Source organism: Cynara cardunculus (assembly GCF_001531365.2).
Source record: "Cynara cardunculus var. scolymus isolate 2C chromosome LG 8, CcrdV1, whole genome shotgun sequence".
Taxonomy (NCBI): domain Eukaryota; kingdom Viridiplantae; phylum Streptophyta; class Magnoliopsida; order Asterales; family Asteraceae; genus Cynara; species Cynara cardunculus.
Window position 1 is genome coordinate 17734357 of NC_037535.1, and position 12474 is coordinate 17746830.

The following is a 12474-nucleotide window of genomic DNA, read 5'->3' on the forward strand; positions in this document are numbered from 1 at the left end:
TGTGAGGATATATTTGTACAAGAAAGCATTATTTTAGGTGATGTATTTTATGTTTTGTCATATAGGGTTTTGATTTATGTCTCCTCGTTGTATCATTTTTGTTAAATTTAAATAAAAATGGATGTGAGAATGAGCCGTCTAGCTTGACTAGGATCCAAATCCCTTCAAATAGTTTATTTTGTTTTTCATATGCTTATATAAGAGGCCTGTTGTTGGCTTTTTTTCCATGGGCATCCAAAACCTCAGGTTCGATGAAGACTTGGTGTGTTCAAGGTGTCGACTTCACATGTAGTCCCTATTTAGTTATGCACCTTTGCACATGGCACGCAGCTCCTTAGAAACATGCTTTACATCGCCCTCCTGGATCCAAATTTGTTTCACATTATTTATTGACAAATTTGACACCTTTATCGTTGCTATTGCATAAAATTTGTAACTTCATGGTTTGCGACCATGTAACCCGATCCCAGCAACGTTTATATCTATGCCTTTTTTATAGTAACAGTGGTTAAAATTAAACCCAAATCATGATGACAAATTTCATATGTTGTTGAGGGGAAAATAAGAGCTCGACCGGATACTATCATAAACTTCCATGAGACTAACAAACCAAACCAAATGTATACGGTATATCCATTTGCAAGTAGGTTATGTGCAATAAGATGCACATATATACATTACATATATATCAAGGATTAGAGAAGTTTTGATAAGACTGAAGTATTGGTTTATTATTAATAGCAGGTCCACATGACAAGTAGACCCAATGACGCATTAGATATTAAGTTCACATGAACGAAGTTACTAGGTTCTGTAAGGTAAGTAGAACTCGATATTCGACAAGAGAGACACATGCTCACCAAGCTCAAATAACACCCATGTATGGATCTCCAAATTGTAGTGTGGAAACATTTCCAGGCCACGAGAACACAACCTTTAATCAATAAGAAAACGAAAAATGTTGTGATGATTAGGTGTTTTGCAAGGATGATGAGTGCAAAAATGATTGTAAAGTATTGGGTTTCTCAAGGATGATGATCTTGTGTTTTGAAAAGTACCTGATAGTCCCCAATTGTCTCACTCTTAAATCCAGCAGCAACATAATCAAAGTAGTATTCCCATGTGAGGATGAATTCTTGGTTGAAGCCCAAGGAAAGGATTTTGCTAAGTGTGATATAAATAAATACCAACTGTCAGATAAAATAATAGGATTCATGAAAGATACAATCACTTGATAAAAGGATAGTATTTTTCTTTACCTTTTGTTTTTCATGAAGTTTGTCCTCCAAAGTCTGAGTGTTTGGTAATAATGTGTTCCTATCTTTTCTACATGATCCACACTGCAATTTTAAGCATTTAACATGTAAAGCTAATAATTTGTTGTTACATAGTCCTCTAATGTGTTCCTATCTATTCTACTTACGAGAGTCTCGATGATGCAGCCATGGCTGATGTTCCTCTATTAAGCGAAGGTAGGCACCCCCCGAGAAATATGTATTCTTTAATAAAGTTTGGGGTACGTCGGCTTTCATCATACCATCCATCTGGGACTGAGATAAACTAAGATATTCCAAAGGTTACAACTGCAAATTAGTATTCTACTTAAAATGTACATTTTTCTTAAGTTAGTACATGTTTGTTCCTTTTAGAGATTTAAGAAAGATCATTGATAATGATGAATTTTACTTTTCTCAGGTTAAAGATGAACCGAGTCGGATACATACATGTAGTACAAAAATCCCATCTTCTACCAATAATGATTCACAACATCTAAAAAAATCCTCATAGTATTCATGGCCAACATGTTCTATCATTTCACTGAAAATAGACATTGCTTAGATAACCATATATTGTTATGAAGGAAGCATAGAGATGTGACATGTTCTAACTCACCAGGATATAATTCTATCGAACTTCAAAGTGTCGGGTAGTTGCCAATAATCACATAGTTGAAATTTGATTTGGTCCTGTAGGCCACATTCCTTGACTTTCCTTTCGGCATATTTGAGTTGCTCTTTTGAGGGAGTGATGCCTGTGTATTTACATCCAGTTTGTTTGACTATTTCAATAGCTAAAGTTCCCCAGCCAGATCCTATCTCAAGAACTTCATGGTTCTTATCAACTTGTGCCTAAACATGTTTTAGGGGACAAAATCACTCATTTCTGGTGGGCATTTGCTTAGAAAAAACGACAACACGATACCTCAACACTCACCTTTTCGATCAACAATGATATTTTTTTCATTTGTGCTCCTTTCAAGTCTTCATCCTCATTCTATATAAAATTCCATGAAGATGACTTATCCTTGAATATGAAACAAGGAACAAAACTGTAAATGAATTTGAAGTACTTACCTAGAATACTGCACATGAGTATGTCATCGTCTCATCCAAGAAGAGAGCGAATAGTTCATTACTCTACAAACACGTATAAACATACACATTAAATAGTGCTCTAATAGTTAGTTTTAGAATTATAAAAGTTGTTCAAATATAATGTAAAACTATCGACATGCCAAATCATAGTGGCGAGATATGTTTCTGCGCGTTTGAGTAATATTGTTTTGCCTCATAACATGATGATAGAAGTACTTTGCAGATGCTATTATAGCTGTTGAAAACATTGGCGTCCACCAACCCCAGAAGCCAGACATAGCAAATTCTATTAATAGTGTGAACAACTATAAACCATGCAACATGAGACATTACTATGAAAGCTAAAAGTACCTTTTGTTAGACTTTGATGCATACGTTTTTAAATCACCATTCACAATGAAAATCTGCAAAATAGGCGAAGTTCAAAAAGGAAGCACGAGGCTATCAGCAAGACAATGACTTTACCATAATCATGTATAAAAGGCCTTTTGTTTTATCAACGAATGAGAAGTCTCCATTTATGTATGCGTCAGCAAGACCTATATCAGCTTCTGTAACAATCTGCTTGAAGATTCAGCATGACAAACCATTTAGCAAAAGAAGGACATTCAAATAAAATTAAGGGAGAAAGATGTTTGTGGATCTTGACCTGATTTTCTATAAGTAAAATCTTAATAACAAGATAACCATGAAAATGAAATATAAACACTAATTCAGAACATTGACCYTCCGGTAAAATTGGAGATTGTGAATCTTCATATAAACTTTCAAAGGGCCCTTCTGTATGGTTCCTTCAAAGGTGAACGTCTCACCACCGTCCTCCAATAAACTGAAAGAAATAGATGTATATATGCTTACGCTTATGCACCTTCATTCAGTGTTGGAAAACAAACCACATAAAATTGATAGTATACATCTAACGCCTCAAGAGCCCAAAATCATTGAATGGAGAGTATTGGTAGACAGTCCACAAATTACAAAAGGCTAAAAAATCTCATTATTTTCCTATGTGGGGGCTGGTTATCACAAATTTATCGAAGCAAAAAAATGAAAAAAGGCTACCTAAGCAGAGACTATGAACAAATGTAATGGACGATCAATGCACAAAAGATGGGTAGCATTATCTACTAAAATGAATAACTTGGCTTATGTGTGAAACAAACCCTCGAGATTTTTAAGGTGATGGATGCTATATATAAGACCATGACTCACATTAAAGTGCCAATAGCAATATAATCTCGAAGGAACCTAACAACAAACGATCGTGCTCCGGCTTCCATCAAAGAGGGTACCATTTGTTTGGGGTTGTTCAGAAATTCATAACTCTGATTAATCATGCCATTTGGTACAACCATACCCGCCTGCAATACAGTGAAAAGCCTTTTGAAGTGAATATCATATAAAAAATTGAAGCAAAGTACTGTCTACTAAATGTTTTTGGCTATATGCATTATATAGCAACCTACCTACATGGAGCAATTCCCATTTTAGGCAATGTATTTTCTTTTAAGCAAAGTGTCACTTTATTTTTCTACCTAAAGGGTGTATATTGCCTAAAACGTGAATTGTGAAAAGATAGGTTGCTATTAGGTAGCTTATCCAAATACGTTTATTTGTTATTAAGCAAAAGGGTTTGCATGCGGTACTAATTTACAAAATGAGTTACCTTCAATTTATCCTTGTGGAATCCATAACCTATATAAATAAATAAGAGTTGGCAAAATTAAGAAGTAATTAGAGCAAGAACATAGAGGAGCATACTTACTGATCTAACAACGAACAACTAATCATGAATTCAAGAAAAATATATTGGTATACGGGGAAAGCTCAAGAAAATTAAGTAAGCATGTTGCGTCACTTATGGCAAGTTTTTAGAAATTGTGCATATATAACTTTCAACACTAGAAGAGGATGAAAACTACCTTGGTATGATCCACAAAACCAAATTCTTCTCTTCCCTTTAATGTGATTAAGCTCAGCTAAAGCCTTTGATGATGCAATAGTTGGAACTGGTTGTCCCATTGACTGCTTAAGCAATGTGGTTTTTGGTGTTCGGGATGGATTAAAAGTAAGCAGAAAAGGTAGCCCATCATCATCATCATCAATTTTCTACATTAATTTAATAATGGTAACTGAAGAGTTAGAAATATCTGTTGGGTTCAAGATTGTGCTTAAAAGATTGTATTCAAGTTCTCCCATTTGTAATTGTTTTGTAATAGTTAGCTTTACTATCTTCCTAGTATAAATAGTTTTTAGCTGGTTAATTGTAATTAGTTCATGTTAATCACTTTGTAAACTCTCTCAAGAAATATCATTTCAACTTTGGTGAACATCTCTCTCTACTCATCTTAATTGTGTTCTTGAAGGATTAATCTGATTTGTATGATAATTGGGATTATCAATTGGTATCAGAGCTCAGTTGCAGCAATTTGATAGAAGGATTACAAATTTTTCGAGGAATTTTGCACAAATTTTCTGGAAAATATGCACTGTTCATCGATGTTCTTGAGCTGTTCTTGATCGGACTTCTAAATTTCTACTCTAATCTCATAAATTTTGATTGTTAATTGTTAAAATTTGCACTACTAGATTCACATTTACATTCTGAACATCTTTGATTCACACAATTTTGAGTTTTAATCAAGTTTTGAACTGATTTTGGTTGATTTTTGAGTTTACGAAAAAGTTTCTGTTCTTCGAAAATTCATAATTTTTCAAGTTTTGATCCAAAATTTTGGTAAAAAGTTGATAAAATTGTGTTTGTGGTTGAATTTTGATTGTATAACTCTTGATCGATTTAGGTTAAACCGCTTATTGCTTTGGGCGATTTAAGACTTGAATGATTTTGTGTGATTTTTGATTGTGCGATTTAGTGATAAACCAGGTAACGCTGTGAGCGATATAGGGTTAAATCACTTGTAGTTGTGTGCGAGTTATAGTTAAATCGTTCATTGTTGTGTCCAATTTAGAGAGAAAGAGACAGAGGCTGGCTGAGTCGTCTGTTCGTGTTGAAAGTGTTGAAAGGGAGCCAGATTCTAGAGCGGTTAACGTTGAAAGTCCTGTTCCGGAAAGAACAAGGGAAAGGACTACTGACCCGATAATAGTTGAAGATGATATTGCCTTGGAGACAAATCCAGTGATCGAGCCAATGGTTGAAAAGCCGGCGGACTCCATTATAAAGACAAGGTTGCTTTTGGATTTGTCTGCCAACGTGGGCTTTAATGAAGCGTTTTCTAAAGTACTGGGTGGAGATCAGGACTTTGGTGAAGACATCAACAATATTGATGATTCATCTGGAATATACTTTGACTTTGAAGCCGATATCAATGAAGAAGAACCAATCTTTCCATTCCAGGATGATCATCAGACTCCTTCTGAACCTTCCACCATAGTTGGTCATGATGCTTCAGAACCGAGAACGACGTATAATCCTACAGAGATATTTTCTAAGAATTACGTGTCGTTTGCAATACGCGCTAATGTTCCAGGTTATGATAGAGCAAGGATTAGAGAACCTTACCTGGAAGACATCTACTTCGGTATCTTTCTTCGACACCCCAAAGCTCTTAGTGCTGACAAGATTCTTGGGATTCACAAAGAAACCCGAGAATATCGTTTGGAGTATAAGCATTTTCTTAAAGCAAAGCGCCTCCCAATTATCCAAGTACGGACCAGACATCGCGTTGTCTCCATCAAACAAATTGATGCCCAAAAACTCCTTAGAGTTTGGTATCCTGTGTTCACTGTTACAAGACAAGATGGAAAGGTCTGGGTATTTAGTGAAGCTGATTTCTCTACTCTGTATTTAGAAGACTTGGAGCACATGTATCACGAACTTCGGAATATGACTGTCAGAAGAAAAGGAGCAGTTGTTGCTTGCTCTTGATGCTATCAAAAGATTTATGCGGAGTCATGTCAAAGTATCAATGGTTCTTGATATCCAAATGGGTCTTGAAGACAATCAGAGGATCATTAATTTGAAAAGACCAGACCAAGAGCTTGAAGATATTGAAGGCTATCCTATGTATATCATTCTTGAAGAACCAGAGTTTGGTGTGGTGTATAGTGCTGAAGGTCGGATAAAGAAGTTTATGAGATTCAGTGAGCTGAATAAATACTGTGATGGTACTATAAGGATGGTGCGTCGGGCACTTGAGTAGATCAAAGCTAACAACGATAAAGCCGCAGAATCAGAGAGAATGAGTCCGAAGGAGAGGTATCTACTGATCAATGCTCTGAACCTGCTTGATGACAAATTGCAATGCCGAAGTGCGTTAAGGAGGCTAGAGACACTACTTGGGCTTAGAAAGTAAAGATTCACAATTCTCGAACTTGAATCCAAAGGGGGAGATTGTTGGGTTCAAGATTGTGCTTAAAAGATTGTATTCAAGTTCTCCCATTTGTAATTGTTTTGTAATAGTTAGTTTTACTATTTCCTGGTATAAATAGTTTTTAGCTGGTTAATTGTAATTAGTTCATGTTAATCACTTTGTAAACTCTCTCAAGAAATATCATTTCAACTTTGGTGAAAATCTCTCTCTACTCATCCCAATTGTGTTCTTGAAGGATTAATCTGATTTCTATGATAATTGGATTATCACAGACATACCTTTTTTACTTAAAGAATTTATTTTCTGATAAAGATTAAAGGTAAAAGACCCATCTACTTTATCATAAGTTTCTCTTAGCTCATTCCAGACTTTAGCAGATTTTGTAAAGAACACTTGTCCTAAAAAAGAGATATTCAGTCATAGAACTCAGAATCCAAGAAAGGACAATTGAATTACAATGATCCCATTGTGTTTCTAAGACATGATCATTTTTTGGTTGGGGACATGACCCATTGATAAAAACCAATTTTATTTTTAGTTTCCAACACCAAGGTCATGGCACAGGCCCAAACCTTGTAATTTTCGGTTCCACTTAGTTTGATGTTAAGTAAAGGAGCTCTACTGGTGTCACTAGGGTGTAAATACAATAGATCTCCAAAGTCCAAACTGGTAACTCAGGATTCCATTGTGCTACTAGTGTCAACAGTAGGATCACCCATCGAACATAAAAGAAAACAAAAGAAAACTGAATAGATGGAAGCAGGATTCCTAAAACACTCAGAAGTGCTAGGTCAAACTAACTATTCAGCCCCAAACAGAACAAGAAGAACAATAAGAAAGAGGAAGACACACCAAGAAACACTAAAAAATAAGATAATGAATATAACTTATAGACAACAAGAACAGAAACACCACACCACATAATTAATAACAGAGTAATGAACAGATCCAGAAAATTAATAACAGAGTAATGAATAGATCCAGAAACGAGAAATAAACCTGAACAAACAAACAACACAGATCTGGATGGACCATATCTGGAAACAAAGAAACAAAAGGACACAGATCTTGGATGGACAAGGTCTGGAAAAAACAAAACAAGGGGACACAGATCTTGAATGGACCAGATTTGGAAAGAAAAGAACAAAAACCACAAGTATTACGGCGTGGTTGGTGAACCAAGATATCAAGAAGATTTCATGAACCAAACAACACTACCGTGCATTTACTTGCAACAAAGAAACCCAACCAAATAGATCTCCTTTCGAGATCAATAACAAATTTCAGCAAATCAACCAAACAGATCTCCTTTCAAGATCAACAACAGATTTAAAAAAAAACTTGCAAAGAAACAAATCTCCTTTTCAAGAAGGTCACAAGTATAGCAGATGAGGACGGTAAATCGAGATCTTAAAAATCTCGTGAACCGATCACTCGACTATGCACTTACTCGCAACCACAGAAAACAAGGAGATCAACAAGGGAAGAAAGACTTACCTATCAAGAAGATGAAACGATATTTGCAAACGCAGAGATCTAATCATAAACAAAAACGACAACATATCCTACACGATATGTGTAGCTCCGATACCATGTACAAAATCACAAACAAATAATTTAATTCATATAAAAGTAAAACAAGATTACAACAATCCCTAGCTACTTCTTTATTCTTAGCCAAAGTAGCTAAGAAGAAAGAATAAGACGAGAGCTAGCTTAGAGAGAAAAGAAGACTGACTTCAATCTTAAAAATGAAATTATGAGCAATTCTGGAAAGAAAAAGACTATTTATATTTTATACACAACTTTTTCCAAAGCCCCTGAAGCTTATGAAAATAGCTCCACTACCCTTGAAGAATCAACAAAAGAGAGGCGCAGTCCCTGTGTCCTCTAAGAAATGGATTATGTACTCAAATAACCCTTATCTTCAAATACCTTGCACAAAACAACCAAGTTCAAATCTAAGGAGGAATAAAAATCCCATTGTGGCCACAGAGGTTCAAATGCGGTGACTTCGGGTTATCTGCAAAGTAGGTGGTCGCCCTGGGATTAATCGGCTCACATAGCGGGTTGGATAACCAGGTTAATCAAAAAAAAAACACAACCAAAAGTTAAGATTGAATAAACTAAGCCATATTTTAAAAATATTCTCCTTATCCACATAGAATAGTTAGAGTAGATCCACTTTATGAGTTGCTACTGGTTGTAAGGGATCAACATTGTTACCTAGCCCAGTGGCTTGAACCCACGTGAAAGGTTTGGTTGTAGCAGCTAGTGATGGCCAAAAATCGGTCCCGGGTCTGGTCAGGCCGCTCCTTACTAATCTTGGGCCTCAGCAATGCCGACCATAACCGATCCCGGTCGCGGTCGAAAATGGTGAGCCCAGTTAAGGTTATGTATAACCGGTTATGATGGGCCGCTCCCGGTCGAGACACCCGGCCCAACCGGTCTCGACCATTAAAAATATATATTTTTTAATGATATATTTTTAGTACATTATAAAATTTGTAATTGGGTCATCAAATACACTTTAAAAATGCGTTTTATTATAATTAAAACTAGTGTGGAAACCGGGCGTTGCGCGGTAGCATGAGTACTTTGTTTAATGATCTGAATATTCTCTATATAAATACATGTTTGTTGTTAATAGAATCATCAACAAATAGTATTCAAATAATTCGAAAAAGTTAACAAAATCTAATTAGTGAAATTTTAAAATTTATATATATATATATATATATATATATAAAGAGAGAGAGAGAGAGAGATATTTGTTTAGGAATAAAGTTGTAAAATTAAATAAAACGAGTAATAATAACGATGAGAGTGTGGATAATTTATGCATCATTTGTCTGATTGATGATGGATATGTTTATCAGCATTAAGTATGGTTAGTTGTTCAAGCAAACGTGACCTGAAAGTCAACAATATACGACTACTATGTTGAAGAGAGATGTGTAATATGTATTGGTAATTAGTTATAAGATAATGTGAAATGTTAATAAATGTAATGACATACATGTTTTAGGAGGTGTAAGCCATAAAGAGTCTGGACTCTTGTTGGTTGTCAGTGGAAGCATGGTTCTAATAGTTGGTGATAATTGAGTGTAAACTACAACCAATATATACTCATTCTCTATCTTAATGTCTGTGTTAGACATGGTTGATTAAAGAAATTTTAAGATAAATTTTATATATTCTTAGACTAAAAGATAGTCTGATATCTATTCGGCATAGAAAGAAGCACCATGCATCCATCAAGTAGAACCGATTTCTAGAGTTTTATTGTTGTATGGCCCAAAGTGGGCTTTTGGAACTACTTACCGGTTGTTATCTGGCATCATTTCACTACTTCTTTTGTTGTAACTTTTTGCTAGGTAAAAAAACTTAAAAAAGAGCAGCAAACATTGATGAAAAAACATTTTATATGTTATATAAAATGAGCTCAAACTGTAAGTATTGATGAGACGCATACTTTTTGGCGAACTAAGTTAAATTGGTATTTTTTAGATGATTCCACCAATATGTACAATGTTGTTCATTTACTTGTAGATGTCGGAAAAACTAACATCCTTAGCCTATGCTGTCAAAATCGCGATATATCGCCGATATATCGGATATCGCTCGAAAAAAAAAATCGGTCATGAAAAATCGGCCAAAATATCGCCAACGATATTATCGGCGATATTTGGCGATATTTTGAGCGATATTTTAGTGAAAAATCGGTCCGATATTCCGATTTTTACAAAGGGTTAAAATTTGGGCTTTTTTTTTTATTCCATGGGCCTTAGTTTTTTGGGCTGCTTAGTAAATTAGGTCTAAATCTAAATCTAAACTTAGTCAGACTTCTTCTCTCTCTTTTCTCTCTCGCTTTTCTTCTCTCGGTCTCTCTCTTTTCTCTCTCGCTCCTAAGCGGTAACTTACGACTTACACAGAGCCAAGCGCCCAAGCCACTGTCCAGCTCTCTTCTCGATCTCCTTTGTTTTTCTTCTAGTCGACGGACTACTTTGTTTTTCTTCTAGTCGTTCTCACAGCCAGCAAGAGCCAGGTTTGAATCCTATTTTGGTTATGAGCTGCAGGTTGTAGACTTGTATCATATATTCATATATTGTTTATGAGCTGTAGGTTGTAGACTTGTATCATATATTCTTGCATTAAGAGCTGTAGGTTGTATCATATATTGTTGTATCATATATTGTTGGCCATTTGCTTGCGATTAGCTTGTTTTTGAACACTTTAGATGATGTGATGTTTTAATTTTGAAACTATATTTCTAAACTCTAATTAATGCATATTATATATATATAATTCTAAGAAATATTATGTTAACCGATATTTCCGATATATCACCGATATAACCGATATATCGAATATCGGTCCTGACCGATATTTCGTATTCTGACCGATATAACAGCATAGTCCTTAGCAAATATAAGTGAGCATTTTCCTTTCCATTCGTAATACCCTCCTTACAAAAATAATAGAGAGTAAGATTAACTTTTAGAAATATTAGAAAATAATTTTCAAGCCTAATGCGAAAGAAGGAAAAAAATCTCAATAGACCGATCAACATCGATATTTTGAAAACCATATGAAAGATTACTGATTTGAAAAAATCATAAGACATCTTTCTTGATACACTCTTCTAACATCAGTGCAAAAATAATCTAGCATAACGTTTATCAAGTTCGTGGATAAACAAACAAAAAGATACTTATCTTTTTATGTTCTATATATGCTTAAAAAATGTTATATTATTTCATCAAGGATTCAATGCCACTTTATCAACACCAAAAAAAAGGATTCATATGCTTGCATAATTCCAATTTTAGTATGAATGCCTCCAACTAAAAAACGAAATACTATACTTACATCAACAAAAACTCATATAATATTTGTCATTAAAAAAAATAGCTATCATCACCTAGAATTCTAATTTCTTAGCAAGCTTTTATTTCACAAGTTAGTTGGAGCTAAAATTAATAGTATTGTCTAGAAAGTTAGGCAAAGCTAGCTATTATCTAGCAAATTAGGGGAAGCAAAAGTCAATAAATCTAGCAAATTAGGCGAAGCAAGCTATTATCTAGCAAATTAGGAGAAGCAAACTATTAGCTAAAAACGTGATAAAAATATAATAACTATTTATTTTAATTACATTATGTGTTGTCAGAATTAAGTAATTTTTAACATGTTTTTTTTTTTATTATTTTACATTCATCAAGTAATTTATCAACTAGTTTTTTTCAAATACTATTATGTTTGCTCTATTTTCAGCTAACAGACTGGCTTCATCCTAATTTACTAGATAATAGATAGAGTTTTCAAGGTATTATTAAATACTAGAAGCGTACTCGCGTAATGCAGCAAGATACATCGTGATTTTAATATTTTATTTTATTCTTTATTTCAGTCGATGTTATAACATGACTTTATGTGATTTTGAGAAATCGATGATGTTTTTATTTTTGAATAAAATATATGTTTGAAGATATTATAAAAATTTGACAAAAGTATATCGATATTAGTATCAAATTAACTATTTTAAATTCCTCATTTTTTTTGTGTAATTTTTTAATTCAAACTTTTTATAATTTAATTTATGTACAATAACGAAGTAATTTATATTTGCTTTAATAATATAATTTTCTTATAAAGATAATAATTATTTATTTTGTTGGACTCGATAATTATTCTAATTATATTTTAGATTTTTTATATTTTAAAATGAGATGTTCATCCTCTATTTGATTATGTTTATCCGCAGTTAT

At 34.1% G+C, this 12474-nt stretch overlaps 1 protein-coding gene across 1 annotated transcript; it reads right to left on the reverse strand.

Annotated features, from left to right (window-relative positions):
- Positions 1-580: 580 nt before the first annotated feature.
- On the reverse strand, positions 581-4690 carry LOC112516254 (tuberculostearic acid methyltransferase UfaA1-like). The gene is given in 16 exon segments (XM_025123272.1): positions 581-934; positions 1059-1164; positions 1260-1340; positions 1424-1560; positions 1725-1818; positions 1894-2129; positions 2215-2274; positions 2355-2417; positions 2516-2638; positions 2723-2779; positions 2841-2936; positions 3102-3204; positions 3588-3736; positions 4042-4070; positions 4298-4484; positions 4664-4690. Coding segments are annotated over 16 exon segments (1617 nt in total). The 3' UTR covers positions 581-865.
- Between the last annotated feature and the right edge of the window lie 7784 nt (positions 4691-12474).